Source organism: Taudactylus pleione, unplaced genomic scaffold (assembly GCF_031769625.1).
Source record: "Taudactylus pleione unplaced genomic scaffold, aTauple2 ptg000113l, whole genome shotgun sequence".
Classification (NCBI taxonomy): domain Eukaryota; kingdom Metazoa; phylum Chordata; class Amphibia; order Anura; family Myobatrachidae; genus Taudactylus; species Taudactylus pleione.
Window position 1 is genome coordinate 13,744,592 of NW_028284515.1, and position 20,749 is coordinate 13,765,340.

Here is a 20,749-nt window from a genome sequence, read left to right on the forward strand (position 1 = left end):
CAACAGCCACTGGGGACTAGGAGGCGTGAACTCCTAAAAGCACTATCTACGAATGCACAGGTCACCACCGTGTGTTTATTCCACGCCATGCCACTGAGGAAGAAGAGCATGAAGAGGAGCATGCAGGATGTCAAAGAAGAAGGTACAGTATGTTGGAGGAGGCTAGAGAGTGGGTTCAGCTCTTGATGTGACACAGGCGCTGGAGACATGGGGCAGAAGAGGCTGGAGTAATAGGAGGTTGGATAGACATGGTGCAGGAGGCTGGAGAGACATTGGGCAGGATGCTGGGGAGAGAGAGGCAGCAGAAGGCTGGAAAAAGACAGCAGACAAGAGGTTAGAATAAAAAGAGGTTGGAGTGATGGGGCAGGAAGACTGGAGAAACATGGAACAGGAGGCAAGAAAAAACGGGGCTGGAATGACAGGCGGCAGCAAGCTGGTGTCAGGTTGTGCCCAGGATCGGCCATTACTCACCTCAACGCCGGCTTCCCCTGCCCTCTCAAGTGGTCAGATGCCAGGTGCGGCGGCAAGTGACGCGCTAAGGATTATACTTGGGGTCTGCTAGGACATCCATGTGCTCGCTGCGTGATTTGGTTCCTGCGGTTACCGTCATGGGCACAGCCATGACAGTCTACATCACCTGATTGCCCTTTACCCAATGGTAGCATTGGTTGCTGTCAGCTGACCCTATCCTCCAATGGACTGCTACCTTAGGGTATTTAGCTGGGCTCCAGACAACAGGAAGTTGCCTGTACAACGTCATTAATTCCAGTGTATACTTGCTGTTGCAGCGTTCCAGGTTCCAAGCTTTTTTCTTCCAGTGATACTCTCCTAGTGTTACCCATGGTGTGTGTACTCATTACTTAATACATCATCCAAGTACAATTTCCTAGTACCATTCTCCTGTGCCAGACCTGCGTCTGGATCAATAGGATGTGTACCCAGTACATCACCCAAGTGCAAAACTTCCAGTATCATTCTCCTGTGCTTTCCATGTGATAGTGTTCTTCCATTTCCCACTTGTCCCGGATACCTGACCAAAGGGCCGCGTCCTGCTTGCTGGGTGCAGCTTAAGCCCAAATCCCGCTTGGAGGGGTCACTGGTGAACACCTCTCAGTAAGTTAGACTCTGCGTCTTTGATCAGGTCTAGCCAACATCCGGTACTTGTGGATGAGGAAGGCATATATCCAGGCAACTCGCCTCAGATTTCTTTCTCAACCTGGGTCCACGTCTTCTAATCCCTCTACAGGGGACCACCATAGCCCAAACGTGATACCTGGAATGATAGGGGGCAGGAAACTGGAGAGCCAGGGGCTGGAGGTTGGAGGGCACATGGGGAAGGAGGTGACAAAGGGGGCACAAGTCTGCTTGAACCTCTGTTGCATGATGATGACATTGGTTATATTCCTACACAAACAGGCTTCTTTTCCGGACCATGTGATCCGGATTATTTCACATGAATAATAAATAAATACTGAAGACACAGGGCCTGATTCAGACCCGGTCGCATAGCTGAGCGCTCGCAACCGGGTCGATGGTGGCCCACAGCACATGCGCACGACGGAGCCGGCTCCGTCGTGCGCATGCGCGAGACCCGGACAGCGACGGGCAATCCGTCGCTCCGGGTCTCGCACCAAAGGGGGCGTGCTGTCGATGTTGCGTGACAGCACGCCCCCTTTGGTGGGTGGGCCAGGGGGGTGGCTGCCCAGACGGAGGCGTTCCCATGAAAACGCCTACCATCTGGGGGCGGCCCCACTGTCTCTCCCACTGTCAGTGGGAGCTTTCGGCTCTGTTTGAGCCAAAAGCTCTCTGGGGCTTGCGGCCACGAAACCCTACCACAAGGGTCTCGTCGCAAGCCCGATGGTCGCGATGGTCTTGACCATCGCGACCATCATCCTGGCCGCTCGCATTAGCTGTGGATGGCAACTCACAGCAATGCGAGCGGCCAGGAGGCCGCTCCATAAAAAAAAAGAAAAAAGACACCCTGATTCTGAGCGAGCACTCTGTCAGAGCGCCCAGGTCTGAATCAGGGCCACTGTCTTGTACAGGGAGGTTCAATTTCTTCAAAGGTTCCGGGTTGCAGAGAAACCACTAAAAGGTGTATTTTTATTTAGTACACACAAAAAAAAAGCAGTAAATATTTTGTTTATATTAAGTGGGGTGCCAAAGTGACTTTTCGCCCTGGCTTCTACATGGTGTAGAACCGTCCCTAGTTACCACCCATCCGGGATTGTTCTGGAGGGTTAGCAATCCTAAATGCCAGTCTCCTCTGCTCGATCCTGCCTCCACCTGTTTCTGACCCACCTCCCCCTAGCACCATCCACAACATACAGTACATTATATGAAAAAAAATAAAATGTAAGCTTATTTTAACCTAAAAGATAGATAGTTAGATAGATAATGTGACATGATATAGAACTGTTAGTTATCAACTATAACTGTTATTATGCCTACTGATTGTGTAGTGTATGCTTGTTTTAACCTAAATAATTGATTGTTAAATCGATAGATTATAAATCGATAGATAGCAATGGCAAAATGCTTGGATGTGATTTTCACTTCGGTATCCTGATCATGTGACTTGCTTACATCATAAACAGCCTTTGTGATGTCACTCAGCTTTAGCAGAAAGGTCACCATTTTGTAGAGAACTGTCAGATAGCAGCTGTATCTGCTTTTTTTTAACCTAAATGTCATATATGAAACTAATGATAGATAGATAGATGACAATAGTGAAATCCAGGTAGGATGTGATAAGAGGCTGATCATGTGACTTATAGAACTGTCAGTTATCAACTGTATCTGTTGACATGACATGTCTCAATGTAAGGTATGCTTGCATTAACCTAAATGTTATATATAAAAATAATGACTAGATAGACAAACAATGGTGAAATGCTGGTAAAATTTTATTTATATAACCTTAACACTTAACTGGCATGGTCGCATGTGATGTGACTGGAGACAGAAGTGCTTTATCTGTCAAAAGATCGCATCACATGCGACTACATTATCCATCTCTGTCCCCCGGTTTCTGGAGAGGAGATCTGTTTATCACAAGTGCAGAAAGGATCTCCTTTGACTCCCTGGAAGTGATGCGGCAGTCTGTGACCACCAACTTCAATGCCGGAATCGCGCCCTAGAATATCGTGCAAATGGTACTCTGGGGCACAGACGCCTAAAGTAAAAGTGCGAGGATGGGAACTTCCCCTCCAAGTACAAATATGCTGACCTCTGCATGTGCAGAGATCAGCTGCAGCAGGGAGGACTGATGATCAGTCCCCCCTGCACCACACTATGCTGCTCTCTGCAGCAAGTTGAGGGGGCGGGCCTAGGTCCCGGGGATAAGGTGGGGGGCATCTTTTGGCAGTGGGGGGAACTTTTATGCTGCTGGTCACACCAATACAGCACTGGTTACAGCTCATCACCTTCTCAGTATAGGCCCTTGAACATTTTCAGCCCAAGGCCCATGTCGCCCTTATTCCAGTCCTGAAAATGGTGACCTTTCCACCAAAGCTGAGTGACATCACAAAGGCTGTTTATGATACAACAAGACCCATGGTCAGAATACTGAGGTGAAAATCACCTCCTGCATGTATTTTGACATTGCTATATATTTATTTATACTCTATCGCAGTGCTCGAAGTGTGCCGGTATGTAACGGTATGACATACCGGCACTTCAAGCACTAGAATTGTTTTTTTTTTACTAGCGGTGCGGTTGACCGCCGGTACACCATACCGCCCACTCACATTGCAGCCGCCATTAGCGGCTACATATTGCATTGCACCAACCAGACCTGCACAGTTGCTGCTAGATCCTATGCCAGACTGCACCGCCGAGCAAGACCGTGCTGCTCGCCGGTGTGACAGACAGCTCCTCCACTGCGCTCCCACAGTTGTTCCACGGGTCAGGGCTGCTAGGAGGACGTGAAGGTGACGTCATGTGCTCCGACGGCTTTGCCGAACAGGAGCCTCGGCTTGGCGCACTTCTTGCGTTCCTTGCTCTGAAAGGGATCCCTTGTGTCACTGCCCTCCCCGGCTTCTGCCACTTCTTCAAGAGAAACGGAGGCTGGTTGGTTGTTATTTAAGCAGGGAAAATTGAGTGGGAATGCAGGAAGTGGTGGGGGAGATTTTGTAAGTGATGCACAGAGTAGTGTGGGGAGGGGGGTTTGTTAGTGGTGCAGGTAATAGCGCGTGGGGGGGGTTGGGAGTGGTACTGGGAGTAGTGGAGGGGAGATTTAGTAAGTGATGCAGGGAGTAGTGTGGGGAGGGGGGGTTGTTAGTGGAGTGATGCAGGGAGTAGTGTGGGGAGGGGGGGTTGTTAGTGGAGTGATGCAGGGAGTAGTGTGGGGAGGCGGGGTTGTTAGTGGAGTGGTGGTAATAGCGTGTGGGGGGGTTGGGAGTGGTACTGGGAGTAGTGGAGGGGGTATTTAGTAAGTGATGCAGGGAATAGTGTGGGGAGCGGGGGTTGTTAGTGGAGTGGTGCAGGGAGTAGTGTGGAGAGGGGGGTTGTTAGTGGAGTGGTGCAGGGAGTAGTGTGGGGAGGGGGGTTTGTTAGTGGAGTGAGGCAGGGAGTAGTGTGGGGGGGGTTTGTTAGTGGTGCTGGTAATAGCGTGTGGGGGGGGTTAGTTAGTGGTGCTGGGAGTAGTGGAGGGGGGTTTGTTAGTGGTGCTGGGAGTAGTGGACAGGGGGTTAGTTAGTGGCGCTGGGAGTAGTGGAGGGGGTTAGTGGTGATGGGAGTAGTGGAGGGGGGTTTGTTAGTGGTGCTGGGAGTAGTGGGCAGGGGGAAGTGGATGGGGGTTAGTGGTGCTGGGAGTAGTGGAGGGGGGTTAGTTAGTGGCGCTGGGAGTAGTGGAGGGGGTTAGTGGTGCTGGGAGTAGTGGAGGGGGGTTTGTTAGTGGTGCTGGGAGTAGTGGGCAGGGGGTTAGTTAATGGTGCAGGGGGAAGTGGATAGGGGGTTAGTTAGTGGTGCTGGGAGTAGTGGACAGGGGGTTAGTTAGTGGTGCTGGGAGTAGTGGACAGGGGGTTAGTTAGTGGCGCTGGGAGTAGTGGAGGGGGTTAGTGGTGCTGGGAGTAGTGGAGGGGGGTTTGTTAGTGGTGCTGGGAGTAGTGGGCAGGGGGTTTGTTAGTGGTGCAGGGGGAAGTGGATGGGGGGTTTGTTAGTGGTGCTGGGAGTAGTGGAGGGGGGTTTGTTAGTGGTGCTGGGAGTAGTGGGCAGGGGGTTTGTTAGTGGTGCAGGGGGAAGTGGATGGGGGGTTTGTTAGTGGTGCTGGGAGTAGTGGGCAGGGGGTTTGTTAGTGGTGCAGGGGGAAGTGGATGGGGGGTTTGTTAGTGGTGCTGGGAGTAGTGGAAGCATTTGTTGGTGATGTGGTGGCTCCTGATTTGCTCACAGACAGCGTCAGATTTGAAAAGGGAGCGTGGTGCCGCTGTCTCTGCATGGATATCTGCCGTGCAGGATACCAAATACACATTGAGATGAGTCTCTCATCATGTCATCTCTTATCATGCTGCTGATGGGATACAAGGGGGAGGTAAAGGTGCATACACACTAGACGATATGCTCCCTGAGCGATATCATCTAGTGTGTCCCCGGCAGGGTGTGCTCAATGTCGTTCATGACATTGAGCACAGCTGCTGAACGATATCATTAACAATATCGTTCAGCGCCGGGCTCTCTCCCCCATTCCCTGACATGCAGCAACCTGACGACATCGTCAGGTTGGCCTGCATGTCAGCCCGATGAACGATGATGACGAACGACCCGCGGGAACGCGCGTCGTCGTTATCGTTCATCTTTTTGGGCTTAAAAATGGACGATAAAGGGACGACTGAACGATAACGATATCGTTATCGTTCAATCGTCCACTTTATCGCCCAGTGTGTACGCATCTTAAGAGGCTGCAGGGGGGGAGTGTCTTTACTGTGGAGCATAATGTTATAATGGGCATTACTATGTGGCATTATGTGTAAGGGGCATTAATACTAGGTGGCATAATTTGTACTACAAATTTTGTAGAGGACATTACTGTGTGGCATCACTTGTAAATGGCAATGTGTGTGGCATAATGCGTATAAGGGGGCATTACTCTGTGGCATAATGTGTTATAAAGGGCGCTACTACAGTATGGCATAATGTGTATAAGCGGTACTACAGTGTGGTAAACTACACTGATGTGACATTTGTGAGTGACCACTCCCTCTTCTGAGTGGCCATGCCCCTTAACGGGTGCAGCGCGCTTAGTGTTCCATACCCCCACTTCAAAATTCCCACTTCGACCACTGCTCTATCGATCATCACCATCAAGTTAAGCAAACATATTAACAGATACAATTGATCTCTGACAGTTCTATACCAAGTCACATGATCAGCCTATTAAGGTTATAAATCACAATATACCTGCATTTCACCATGTCTATTTATCTATCTATCTATCATTATTTTCATATATGACAATTAGGTTAAAACAAGCATACCTTACATGGTGAGATGTCATATCAGCAGATATAGTTGATAACTGACAATTCTCTACAAAATGGTGACCTTTCTACTAAAGCTGTCCGCTGAAATTGGGATGGTAGGGAGGGGTTTGGCGACTATGGAGTGGCGCCACTGATCGACCGCACTGGTCGAACGCCCCAAGAGACGCCTCTATCTATCTATCATTTAGGTTAAAATAAGCTTACATTTTATTTTTTTCATATATAACATTTACTGTATGTTAAAGTAAGCATACCTTACATGGTGAGATGTCATATCAGCACATATAGTTGATAACTTACAGTTCTCTACAAAATGGTGACCTTCCTACTAAAGCTGAGTGACATCACCACGGCTGTTTATGATGTAACAAGTCACATGGTCAGCCCGAGAGGAGGTGCATAAGGAGTGAACACCTCCCCCACAGGACCCTATCCCATGATAGCGGCTTACCCTAAGGATAGCTATCTGTCTTGTGGTCTTACTGTCAACATTAAATCCCTGCAGGCCTGGCTGCTACCACCCTGGTGTCTATACCCCTAACAGATACAGACTACTCGGAAACGGAGCCCGTTATGGCAAGTCCTTTTCCAGCATGTGGGAGAAGTGTTACTTACCTTGTAGACATACAGGTACGTGATCGTTGCACAGGAGTCCATTTACTGCCCTTCCCGGCAGTGACCCTGCTCAATGGTGGTTGCAGCATCAGGAGCAGGGACGACTACGGTATCTCCAGACCTTACTCCCATCACTGCAGCTGCTTAGCAACAGGCTTCAGACCATGGGCTTGGTTTTGGACAAAGGAAGAAGTAAGATAAAAGGCAAAAGAAAGAAAGAAACCAAAAAAGGCCCCAGCACTGAAATGCTCCTGGCAGGCAAGAGGTATAGGGGGGAGGGATACAGATAAGTGTTTATATTCTAAACAGCTTCTACTTCTGCACTCACTAGACCCAAACTTGTAGCCAGCGTTCACCAACTGGAAGACTGAGAAACAGCGAATAAATGCTCATCTGAGCTCATTTATTTTACTATGACAAGTAGGAATCACAAAGTGCTCATTTCAGAAGGTTCCTCCTCCTTTCTTAGGTGCAAGAAAAATTTCTTCAGGAATTATCATTTATGTGGCAATGCAACAGTTGATCTTTTGGACTGGTTAAGAATAAATTTGCTAGTGGCTGTAAACCAGCAATATTCACTATCCAGCCCTCCTGGGCCATGCATTTTTACTTGCAAGAGACTAATCTGACTAATGGTGTGTACACACGTTCAGATTTAACTGGACGATAAGATCGATAAATATCATTATCGATCATATCATCCTGTTTTTGGGCCCTTCCAACCCTCAAGCGATGGTCGATGCGCGGGCACGTAGCCTGGTTACTATAGGGACCCGCAAGTTGTTTGGGGGTTGGTGGATGTGCTGGATGTTCAATATCGAACATCCAGCACATGAAGGACGATCAGACAACGATATCTGATCGTTGTCTGATCGCTCCGTGTGTACAGAGCTTTACACATTCTGTTTGAAACTCTTGGGGAAATGTATCAAACCTTCTAAAAAGTGGAGAAGCTGCCCCTAACATCCTATCAGCTTTGAGGTAGCATTTATCAAGCACAGGTTGAGTCTCCCGTATCCAAAATGCTTTGGACCAGCGGTATTTTGGATAACGGAATATTCCGTATTTTGGAATATTTACATACCATAATGATATATCTTGGGAATAGGACCCAAATATACACACAGAATACATTTATGTGTTATATACACACCGAATGCAGGTCATTTTATACAATATTTTCAGTAATTTTGTGGCTCAAACAAAGTTTGTGTACAGAAATGAAATTCATTTATGTTTAATATACACCTTATACACACAGCCTGAAGGTAATTTTATACAATATTTTTTATAATTTGTGCCTTAGACAAAATTTGTGTACATTGAACCATCAAAAATCAAAGGTGTCATTATCTCAGTCATGCTAAAAATATTCCGTATTTCAGAATATTCCATATTTCGGAATATTTGGATATGGGAGACGCAACCTGTATATTCTATAAAATTACAGACAGAAACTGATTGGTTGCTATGGGCAACTTCTCACTGGTACACTTAATCAATCTTTAGAAAATGTGATACATCTTCTCCACTGTCTGAGAAGCATATTAGCAGAGTACATCTGCTGTATACCGAGATATAGCTGTAATAACTTTGTTGCAACAACAAAAATTTCCCACCTGCATTCTTATCAATCGCTTGGATCCAGACTTCCATCTTTCTAACGGAAGGAGCTGAGAAGATGTATTCAGATCCGTCGGATGCCCTGGCAATACACAAAACGTTCATGTCTTTAAAAAAAGACCATTCTCAATGCTGACGATAAACTAAAATACAGGTAGCAGCCTCAGTGCAGAAAGATTGCACCATAGCTGGTGTGACAGCAGGACACTTATCTGCGTTCTGCCAGAATACTGCACATTCTAACAGGGTGGTATAGGCATTTAATTGGTCATAAAATCGTGGAAACCTAAACCCAAAATAGAATAAAAAATTAAAATTCTTTAAACAGAAGAACTATGGGCAGCATTGCGAATTACTACTTCTGTGGGTCAGAAAACTAATTATTTCTACATAAATAAGTTCAAAGCTGGATCATGTTATTAGTTTGCAGCAGTTAACTTATATAGCTAATACAATACAGTTATTGGGATATTACCTCCGTCCGTTCATACAGTACAAGCTTCCTGTATTTATCGGTAATTTACTTTTATATTCACCAGTAGCTTTGTGCTATTCCTAATGGGCTTACCAGGGGCAGAACTATGGGAGACAATGGAGGCGCCTGCCGCCGGGCTCCAGCTCAGAACTCCATTGTCCACAACATATTCACCCCACTTAGGGCTGTAACTATGTACCCGGAGTGTACCATCACGGCCACCCAAAACACCCCTTCCCAGCACCTGAGAAGCTACCATACACTAATGGACAGCTCCATGTCAGAACATCAACTGCTGCCTTCTATCTATAGACTGTCTACATGCGAACTGCTGTATTACAGTGTCAGCGGCTGTGAGGGAGGGCACCAAATTATAACTTGCCTCCGGGCGTCTGGGATGAATTTACGCCACTGCTGTGTACCATATAGGAACTACTTACAATCCTATGTGAGGCATTATACATCTGAGTTACTGTATGAGCCTTGTAAGGTTACTTATAGAAGTACAGTAAATCCCTTTCTCTGCGGCTATGATGGGATGGGATTATATTTTACCCCTACAAGACTGAGCTCCGGATAAGAAGAACTGACTTCTTATGCTCCTCATATCTCCCCTGTTCTACAGCTCCTCTCATTCACAATTAACCCATCAAAGATAAGAGTGGGGATAGAGACAAACAGACATACTCATTCTTGAGTGGATTGGTCTTTGTCCTCCCCTACAGCCACTAAAAAGTAATTAAAAAAGTCCTCTTATCTCTTTTAGCAGTAAAGGTACATTGATGGTAATATGTTCAAACGCCCACCACAGCAGGAGGGGAATGTGGCCTAACAACGTATAACCGTCTGCCTTTCACACAGATAGCAATGTGCAAATGACCATAGGACTGCGATGCAAACTTGGTCTGCCAATTCCCCATGATGGACTGCACAATAAGGAATGACTGCCCTGGTGAAATGTACCCACAAAACAAGCCTGCCAGACTACCATCCTGATCAGCAGGAAATCCACTGAGAAGAGCCAATTCATTATTGGAATAGACCTCATAAAGTACAAACAGGGTCTCCGACCGATGTAACGCCTAGGTCCTGGATAGATCCGTAGACAATGGACCCCATTAAAGAACTGAACTGCTGTTTACTTGAAGTTGCTATGGCTAATGTACAAGGATAAAGAGAAAAATTACTGCGCTCACCCCTCTTGTTATATATGTAAATATTGACCAGGTGGTACTGTGGGTACAATATTAGTGACCACCTCTTTTGTAGGTATGCAGTCAGGATGCCAACGGTCTAAATACTGACCGTCTGCATTCCGACTAATCCCAGCAAGGGTCTAATGACAGGTGTCGAGATCCTGACACCTGTCACTTTACCTACGCCGGGAGCCTGACGCCCGGCATCCCGATCGAAGGAAAACCGGGCGTAGACAGCTGCGGGGGGGTGGGGAGGGTTAGGTTAGTGCTCCCGGGGGGACTTAGGGATAGGCTAGGGGAAGGGGGGGGTCAGGGTTAGGCACCCCCCCGGGAGGGTTCGGTTTGGGCAGCTGGGAAGGGAAGGTTAGGGTTAGGCACTAGGGAGGGAGGTTAGGGTTAGGCACCCCTAAAGGAGGGTTAGGTCACTGGTGCCGGTCTTCCGGCATCGGTATTTGAACCACCGGACATGCGATCCCCTTTTGTATATGATGTGTTAACTCGGAACAGTTGACACAAAAGTTCAATATCTAAAATCAATGGTTCCAAAAAGGTCAACTGACCAGAGTATACAAATGACACCTAGAGTTGTGTCCCACTCATAAATGTCAAACAATTAAACTCTATTTGGGTGATGTAAGCGGCGTCCCCCTATAATATAGCCGAAATAGAGTTAGACTGGCATGCTTTTGTCCCGACTGTTAAACCGTCAATAAACATATGACGCATTGGATTATCAATACCTGTTTTCACCATCACCCTGCATGAGGGCACCCTATGCCCGAGTAACCAAGATTGTGCTACGCTAATCATCTTTGCTGCCTGATTGACTCACTGAGACGTGCTCACCCAGAGTATCTCAGCCACATTCTAGACTGAATAAGATTGAACAAAAACCTCTAGGCTGCAGCAGCATAAACATTTTTGGGTTTATACAAGATAAATCCATTATCTAATGCTGTTTGATTGTTTTTCATTTATGATTGTGAAATTTTGTGTCATCTGTATTATTGGTCAGCTGACCCTTCTGACACAATTGATTTTAGAGTGTTATATTTTTCTGTATGTTCAAGAATCAAAGTAAAGTATTTATTCTTTAAAGATTCACAGTGTACGATCATTGCATCCAATAAGTAATTATTAATACAACTGTTCGAGCTAACACATCATATACAAAAGAGAGGGCCACTAATATTGTACCCACAGTACCACCTGGTCAATATTTACATATATAACAATAGGGGTGAGCGCAGTAATTGTTCTCTTTATCTATTGCACCAGAGGACTTAGGCACCCTTTCCTCTACGTGCAGCATACCCCGACACAATCAATCCCTCCAGTGCGCACGTTCTTTGAGATTTGTTTACAATAATGTACAAGGATACTAGCTCCTGATTGATGTGAAAAACCCAAATCACCTTAGCCTGCAATGAGGAACCATAAACAGAACTGCTTTATTTTTATAGACAAGCAGGTAGAGAGACCGAAATAGCTGCCAGCTGAGAGACCTGTCTAGCTGAAACAATAACTAGGAATTAAAAATAACCATTAAGGTGACAATATGCAGGAGGCCCCAAGGAAGCACCCTCCAGAAGCTGGTTCATGTCCCTAAGAGAAAGGAAAATAATAGCCTGCAGTGGCAAACGCAGGATTTCTAGAGGGGGGTTTCAAAATGCTGGATTTTAAAGCGAGTGTGGCCAGTCCATGAAGAGGGCAGAATTAGTACTCAACCAGTTTTAAGATGCGTCATACAAAGTGTATTGTGTATCATAATTCCAGCATATACAGGACCAGCGATCACAATAAGCCATTAGATGCGGCAGTAGGGCCATCCTGCCTGAGCTGAATGTTTCTATTTTAGATGTGGGCTCCATTACAGACTATTGGAGCAAGTCCAGGAGCCTGGAGGAGCAGCAGCAGAACCTAGCACTGCCCTGGACATATTGGGCTCTATAGCAGGGCATCCCTAACAGTGCATGTTTTCCAGATCCCCTAGTTGGTGCACAGGTATATTTATTACTGTCTGATACATGTTAAAAGATCCACAAGTGGTGCTAATTATTTAATTTGTTATACTGAGAAGAACGTGCAACACTAGCAAAATTCTATTATATTACTATTTCTACTGTGGTCATGTGTGTGCTGGGGAGGGGGGTTTCCAGGCAGACGGAAACCCCCCCTGCGTTTGCCTATGCCCTGCTTCTTGCAAACATACTCATATGGAAGCAGTGCCAACTGGTGCTGAAAATATGATGACAGGACAAAACAATGCACCTTTCCATAATCTCATAGCTAGGGCTTTTGTGTTTATTATGAAGGAAGGAACTCTTCTAGCTAGGGTCCCTGATAATCTGCCCCAGTTACGCCTTCAAGAGGGTCTTCTCTAATGTCTAATATATGTACAGTACCTCACACTGAAGGTGTTTGCTTTGTCTGAAAAATCCTTTAACCTTTCGCAGACTGCATCAATCACACTGACAGAAGGTATGGCGGGCATATTCTGAAAATGAGATATTACATACATTATGTTTGTGCTCTAGTACAGGTTATTGATGGCTCTATCTAGTTTTATTCATTACACTACAAATGTTAAAAGTGGAGTAATTATCAGTCTACAGACAGCACTGTGTATTGTCTGTAAATATATTTTCCATTGACAGAATACGTATGATTACTATACAGGATGATACAGTCAACCTGCACTCGACCGGTATACAAAACAGATTTGTTTTAGTGACTAGTATACAATGCACAGACAATTCTGCTGGACATATATGATCAGGATGTAATTCTGATGACTAGTGTGTATAGCAGCCTCCCCATACTGGTGGCTAGAGCACAAAGAGGACCCCCTTTACTGTAATCAGACTACAGAGCAGAGCTCCATATGGTGACCAGATCACATCAGAGACCAGTTAGGGGGATAACTGTACAGAGGAAATGGGACACACCTCACTTTAATTAGAGATCATTTTCCAGCCCTACACTGTAATTGTGTAACCAGTCTCCTGTTCAGTGCATGAAACTGGGAGGGATCAGCCAGTATTAGAAGAACAGGCTGGTACACACTCCAGGACCCAGTGGGTAGAATCATTAATAATATCAGGGAAGCATGTAGAGCGGCCAGGGTGGGTGGTGTACGGGCATATTTTGGTGACTGGTATATGTTGATGTCTGTATATGCAATAAGTGATGACTAAGTACCTTAGCTTCATCCCTCTTGGCATGGTAGAAGCTCAGTGTCTGATGACGCAACGTGATGTAATAAGAGTTCCAGAAGCTGGCTGGACTCACCTGCAGTTACACAATAGTTGGAAAGAACACAATGAAAATACATTTAAAGTGACCGTATTCTTTTGAACAACCCTACATCCCCTTAATTTTCACCTGTCCATCCACACATAGTTAGCATAACCCCTTAGAAATTGCATAGTTATCAAGTATAAATACTACTGTGTAAGGTCTCTACTGTTTAGGTTTGTAACCATATTAGCGTCATACGGAATAACCAAACAATTGAGTTATACCAGTTGAGATAGCTGCAGGTCTATGTATAGGTGAACACCAATTAGAAACGTACTTATTGGTAAGGTTTCTGACAATTTATGATTCATGTGCATCGTGTGTTAGTGTTGCCAATATTATCCAGTTTGAGGATTAGCACATATGAGCTTTTTACATAGCTAAAAAAAACGCTAGGACTATTGCAATATTTTAGTACCATCTGAAATGTTCTACATAGTATCTAAAAAACGGCTCAATCACTTTTATGACAGGTGTAGAGGAAAAAGACTTCTGAAAAGCACTTTTATTATTATTACTAACTGAAGTAGCCGGCGTTGCCCGGGTTTAAATCTTCAAGCTATTAAGTTAGGCACCCCAGACCAATTGACACCCATCTGTGAAGCTTTCATCCAAATCCATCCAGTGGAAGGTCCAGAACAGGCTCCATGGGTCAAAGTTCTGCCCAGCGTACACCAACAGTAGGTCTGACTAGGACCTAATTTATAAGTTATTAAGTTATGCATCCTAGACCAGTTGCCAGGCATCCTAGACCAATTGCCACTGCTCTGTGAAATTTTTATGCAAATCCATCCAATGGAAGGCCCAGAACAGGCTTTTCGGGTCAAAGTTCTGCCCAGCGTACACCAACGGTAGGTCCGACGGGGACCCTAACCCTAAAACCAGACCAGGATCCAACTGGACCACTGCTCATTGGTTTCACCAATGTGAAGTTTTTTATCCAAATTCATCCAGTGGAAGGCCCAGAACGGGCTCCCCAGGTCAAAGTTCTGCCCAGCGTGCACCAACGTGAGGTTTGATCGGGACCTAATCTTCAAGTTATTAAGTTAGGCATCCCACACCAATTGCCAGGCATCCTAGACCAATTGTCACCCCTCTGTGAAGTTTTTATCCAATTCCATCCAATGGAAGTCCCAGAACAGGCTCCCCGCATCAAAGTTCTGCCCAGCGTACACCAACGGTACATCCGACTGGGACCTCAAACCCCTAGTATGTCTTCTGAAATCCAATTTTACCACTCTGTGAAGTTGTCGTCCAAATCTATTCATGGAAGGCTCAGAACATGCTCCTTGGGTCAAAGTTCTGCCCAGCATACAACAACGGGAGGTCCGACCGGGACCCTAACCCCCCTAAAACCTGGCCAGGATCCAACTGGACCACCTTGCATTGCTTTCATCCCAATCGGTGCAGGGGTGTCCAAAATAGGGATGTGCAGGCTCGGTTCTACTCGGTTCCGTTCGGTTCTTTTTACCGGATCTTATTGGGTTTCAGCTGTCACGAGTTTTGGATAGCCAATAAGATTCGGTAAAAAGAACCGAACGGAACCGAGTAGAACCGAGCCTGCACATCCCTAGTCCAAATGCATAACCAGACAGACAAATACACAGACCAATACATTTTATGTGGCCCTAAACGCTGTTCGCAGCTTCCCAACTTCAGTTAGACATGAAAGTCTGCTTCATATGATGCCCCGGGGCACTGAGAGAGGGCAGAGGGAGTACTAATTACCCTGGCCCAGGCCTGTTGGAGGGGCCCAGAGCATGTCTCCCGCAGTTTGGTTGGCCACACCCCCTCAGTACCCGAGCCCAGTGGATGTCTCTACGGCCCTGGTGACACACTTAAGGTGAAATACATATTTCAATACAACAGCATTATTTTAGTTTAAGTTAGAAAAACAACACAAAACAAACATGATTTGCTATAATTAGGGTGGCATTCACAGTTATTAATGTTTTTGAAAAAAGCTTTTTTTTATATAGAAAACCTAAAAAACTTAACTAAATAATTTTACAGTTACTGTACACTTTTAAAAATGACTTGCATTATTGCACAGAAATGTATAGTACTTGTATTATATGCCTCAGGGGAGTACCAATATAATCTATTTGTATGGGTTTATGTACAGTATGTCCAGTAGTTTCTGTTTGATGCGGAGCTCTTATACAGCAGTGATAACCAAGGCACAGATTATAAAAAGTAGGCTATGTTACTCTCATCCCACATCGGACATAAACAGCAAACGGGCCTTTTTTTTTTTAAACTTATCAACACACAGATGAAATAGGTTTACAAATACTGTATTTCTGTTATTAGAGTTGATTACCGTACATTTCCACCAGAGAGGAGCGTCTGCTTTGTCTCCATAAATCCAAATACTATCCTATCAAAGGAAGCACTCTGAAAAATAATAATTAAAAAAAAAACATTAATAGTAGTAACATAGGGCCTGATTCAGACCCGCTCGCAAGCGGGTCGATGGTGGGCCAGTGCGCACGCGCAGCGAGCGCAAAAAGCACTCGCTCCAGTGCCTGCAACAAACAGGGCGGCTGTCGATGTTGATCGACAGCTTGCCCCGTTTTGTAGGCAGGGAGAGGGGGTGGCTGGGCAAACGGAACGCCTGCCGTTTGTGGGCGGCCCTACTGACATCACTCGTGATATCAGTAGGTGGACTTCCTGCTCTATTAGATGGATACCATCACCTGGCCGCTTGCATAAGCTGTGGGTGGTCACATGCGCCCGCCCTGATTCAGAGCGAGTGCTCGCTTTTTGCAAGCGGCTCTGAATCAGGCCCATAGTCCTCCAATAACAAACCTGTAAGTTTATTTATTTACTGCATCAGTAAGTAGCTCTTGGTCTAGGAATCGGTATGAAATACCGACAGAGGAGATGCCGCCTGTCAGTACACTGACAGAGGCATCCCAATGGTTCGAATCCCGACAAGGGAACGGTAAGTAATGTTTCCCTGTCCTATTTACCCCCTAACCCTCCTTTTTGGTACCGTAACACTAACCCTTCCCCCTTATTGCCTAATCCTAACTTCCCCCCGGTGATGCCTGAATCTAACCCCCCTGTCTGGAGCCTAACCCCAACCTCCCCTCTCCCGCAGCCTGACCCTGCCCCCCTGGGGTGCCTAAACCTAACCCTTCCCCCCACGCGACTAATACTTACCTTGCCCCAGTCTCTTTACAATCGGGATACCAGCTGCCGGGATTTCGGTGTCGGCATCCCCAGTCATGTCGGGATTCCGGCGCCAGTGTTCTCTCCGTGATCGGGATTCTGGCGCCGGCATCCCGATCGTCGGGATATAGGCTACAGCCCCTTGGACTATCCTCTAAAAGGCGTAATGATTATCCTGAGGGATAATGTACATGACTCTATACAGATTTCCCCCCTGGATGAACGGTCACGCATATACAATGTTACATACATTAATAATGGGTATGGAAATAAGCGTAGACTATCATACATCAGACTCCCACTATTCTGCCAGTTGGGGATTTACTGTATAATTGATGCGTAGTGTGAAGGTTATCTGTAAATATTTCACTGCAATGTAGTGAAGTAGGGCCAATGCTGACATGTAGACCACGACTATGGAGTATATCAGGGCCGGCTCTAGGGGTGATCGACCAGTGCGGTCGCACAGGGGCGCCACCCATAGAGGGCGCACCCCTCCCACCCAGTGGCCCATGGGTGGTCAAATTGGGAGGTTGGGGTACAGGACCCCCGGAGTGTGAATGGATGCTGCGCGCATGCGCGTGGCATCCATTCACTGACGGGAGAGGGCTGGGGGAAGCCCAGCCAGTGACGGAGGGCTGGGCTTTACCCCCAGCCTGACGTTATTTGGAGGCGTGCCATGCTATGGTAAATAGGTCATGCACCCAATTCGGTCGCGCGCTGCTTATTAAGGGCCGGCACAGGGTGCTCCGACCCCTGGAGCCGCCCCTGGAGTATATGTATCAAGGTAAATATGCAGGAAAGAGCTGCGTATTTCTACTCTTATCTCTGTATTTCACTCAGAGCATCTGCTTGTTCAACAATCAGTAGGAGGGTGTCGCTGGAGAAAGGAGTCAGGAAGCAGTGAGGGCTTATGCATATGTCAGTCCTAATAATCCTTATCATGTGTACTATTGCTCCGCCCCAAATCCTCCATTGCTGCTACTCCGTTATGGAGCAGAGCTACATTATATGTAAGACAATAATTATTACACAGGACAACTTTTGTCTCAGAAATGGAAGTCTCTGCCGATGACAACGGAGTTGAACGATTCTTTAGTACTGCGCAATAAGAACTCTTAGGGCACATGCGTTACAGAGAGTGTACACACAGAGGCGCTGTTGTTGATTGAGACGCACGGTATCAGAAATGTCTTGGAAAAGTGATGGGTGTACCTAGGCAATGACAGGGAGGTGGCTATTCAGACGCGCAGAGGTGGTTTGTCTTATGGGCGTGATACCAGTGGCGGAACTCCTGGAGACAATGGAGTCATTTGCTGCCGGGGCACCTGGCTCCATTGTTACTACTGGGGGCATCATATGGGGGCACTACAGCGGCATTACTACTGGGGGCATCATATGGGGGCACTACAGAGGCTTTACTATTGGGGGCACTACAGGGGCCCTTACTACTGGGAGCACTGCATAAGGGGACCACTACTGAGGGCACTGCATAGGGGGACCACTACCAGGGGCACTGTAGAAAAGGAACTGCATAGGGGGGCGGCGACAGCTGGGGTTGGTATAGGTGCTGGGGGGTGGTAAATTTTAATTTGGGGGGCACCAACATTTATCTTGCATCCAGGCACCTGGGATGAAGTTACGCCATTGCGTGACGCTGCATCAATCACATTGGAGGCCACTCTCAGACGGAATATCTGCACCTGCCATAGGGATGGTGCAAGTTTCCATGGTGAAAGCGTCTAAAGACGCACCAGGCGGTGTAACAGCGTGTACGGACGCTGACAGTGGGCATCTCAGTCCTTACACTTTCATAGACACGGATGTACACCAGGGAAGGGCTAGGTAGCAGAATTTGCATAAAGTCACAGATGGGTAACCGCCAAAAGACACTGCCGTGGCCACGTCCACCTCTAAGTCAGGCCCTTTGGCTCTAGGTACATTAGTGCATAGAGCCCCATGAGGGCAGCACAGAAAGGGTGAGTAATCTTTATCACAGATATACATAATATATATGTCTTAGTAATTAATGCCATTTTGCACTTACTGATGAGGGCACCGTGGGTGAATCTGGTACTTTCAGAGGTCCATATGAGGAGTTCACATTCAGTTGTACCAGAGGTTCATACTTCAGTTCCTGAATAGTTATGAGATAAAAAGTGCTTATCATGAGTACGGCATGAAGGTCAGGTACCAGTCACAATGGCTCAGTACCCCCCTCCCCCAACTGGGACAGACCCAGCCAAAGTACTACCAGCTGTATACTGGTTTATGGCAGCTCCTTCTGCTTATGGACCTTATTGTAATGAGATGTCAGTGAGTGTGATCTTTTATTGACCTCTAGACACCAATGAATGGCGCTCGGAACACTTGTGGTGCCATATAAACAAATAATAATAATAATGTGGTCTGTATTGCACTACTAGTCACAAGTGTATGGGGTTGTAGTGACCATGGGACACCATATATTGCCAACTACCCACCAGAAGATTTGCATGTACTGTCCACTAATGATTTAGTGAATGGGAAACTGTATTGCTCTTAAAGCAATGGAGAGTGGGTGTGTATTGTATAGATGGCACTAGTGCATTTTGTCTGTACTGCCCACTAGACTCCAGTGATTATGGTTGTAATTCCCACTATACACCCTTAAGTGTGACATGTATTGCTCACTAGACATCTGTGAGTGTGGTCAGTGCATTGCCAACTATAAATCCATTTTGTCTGTAATTTCCACTAGCCACCAATAAACGGTGTCTTTATTTATTGCCCAATAGTCACCAGAGCGTGGTGCATACTTGCCGACAATCAGTTCCCTCCTTCCGGGAGGGAGCTGATTGTTGGCTAACAGCGGGGGGCGTGCCCGGCCATTGATGTCACATTGAGGTCAGGGCCGTGTGATCGCATCATCGTAGCCCCGCCCCCTCTTCACAATACCGTTATTTTCGGCATTGTGAAGCAGGGGGCGGGGCCACAATGACACGATTCAGCGTGAATCGCATCACCGGCCTCCCCACTGCGGGGGTTTTTAGTTTATTCTGGGGGTAGGTCGGGAGGTTTGCTGGCTGCCGGGAGGCTTGCCTGCCTTTCCGGGGGGCTGGCAGCAGCACCCAAAAATCGGGAGGGTCCCAGACAAATTGGGAGGGTAGGCAAGCCTGGCATGGTGTTCTGTGTTGTCCACTTTCACGCAGTGTATAGATTTGTGTTGGCCCCTAATACCTCCTTGGAGGTCTAAACTGTTATAGGTATCCTCTTAGGGGCTAATTCAGCATTGCACGTTAGTGCAATGCTGAAATCCAACCAACATGATTGGACACACTAGATCACTAGATCGTACGTTATTTCCCAACATCTAAACACCCCCCAGGCGTATCCGCCAGTCTGATCTACTTCCCGGTGTCATCAAAACCTCATCACAAAGCCACACCTGTATCACTCCACAAGTGTAAACAATTACATCTCTCACAGAGAGACTACTCAGAGAAAAGCAGCACATCACTGTCTCACTGACAGAAACACATTTCTGATAGAAAAATGGCAACTGTTTTATTCACTTACACTGTTATCCAGTTAAATGTTTACTCATTAAAAATTATTCACATTAAGCAGCCAATTCTGGACTTTTTTGTATTCTGTATCTACCCTACATCATCTCTACGTAGAACTATTTTGCCACAACAGGGGCCATTTTATAAGATCGATATACCACTCTTGGGCATGCGGTCGTGCTCTGATATACACACTCCTTAGGTGGTTGAACACCAAGGCGTTCATATATCAGAGCGCATCCGAATATTACATATACACACACATTATATAGTCTGTCTCCTTTATTGTCAGAATTGATAGATTGGGTAATCTAGATTCAACAGCTTATATGTTGA

The 20,749-nt window shown here is 46.4% G+C and overlaps 1 protein-coding gene across 1 annotated transcript in view; it reads right to left on the reverse strand.

Moving 5' to 3' along the window:
* SPTBN5 (spectrin beta, non-erythrocytic 5) overlaps window positions 1-20,749 on the reverse strand; it is a 273,171-nt gene that overhangs the window by 3,229 nt on the left and 249,193 nt on the right. Inside the window, exons 65-68 of the mRNA XM_088471253.1 lie at window positions 16,017-16,085; window positions 13,590-13,679; window positions 12,794-12,885; window positions 8,714-8,799 (exon numbers count right to left, since the gene is read on the reverse strand). Of these exons, the coding sequence (XP_088327379.1) occupies window positions 8,714-8,799; window positions 12,794-12,885; window positions 13,590-13,679; window positions 16,017-16,085 (337 nt within the window). The remainder of the gene's footprint in view (window positions 1-8,713; window positions 8,800-12,793; window positions 12,886-13,589; window positions 13,680-16,016; window positions 16,086-20,749) is intronic.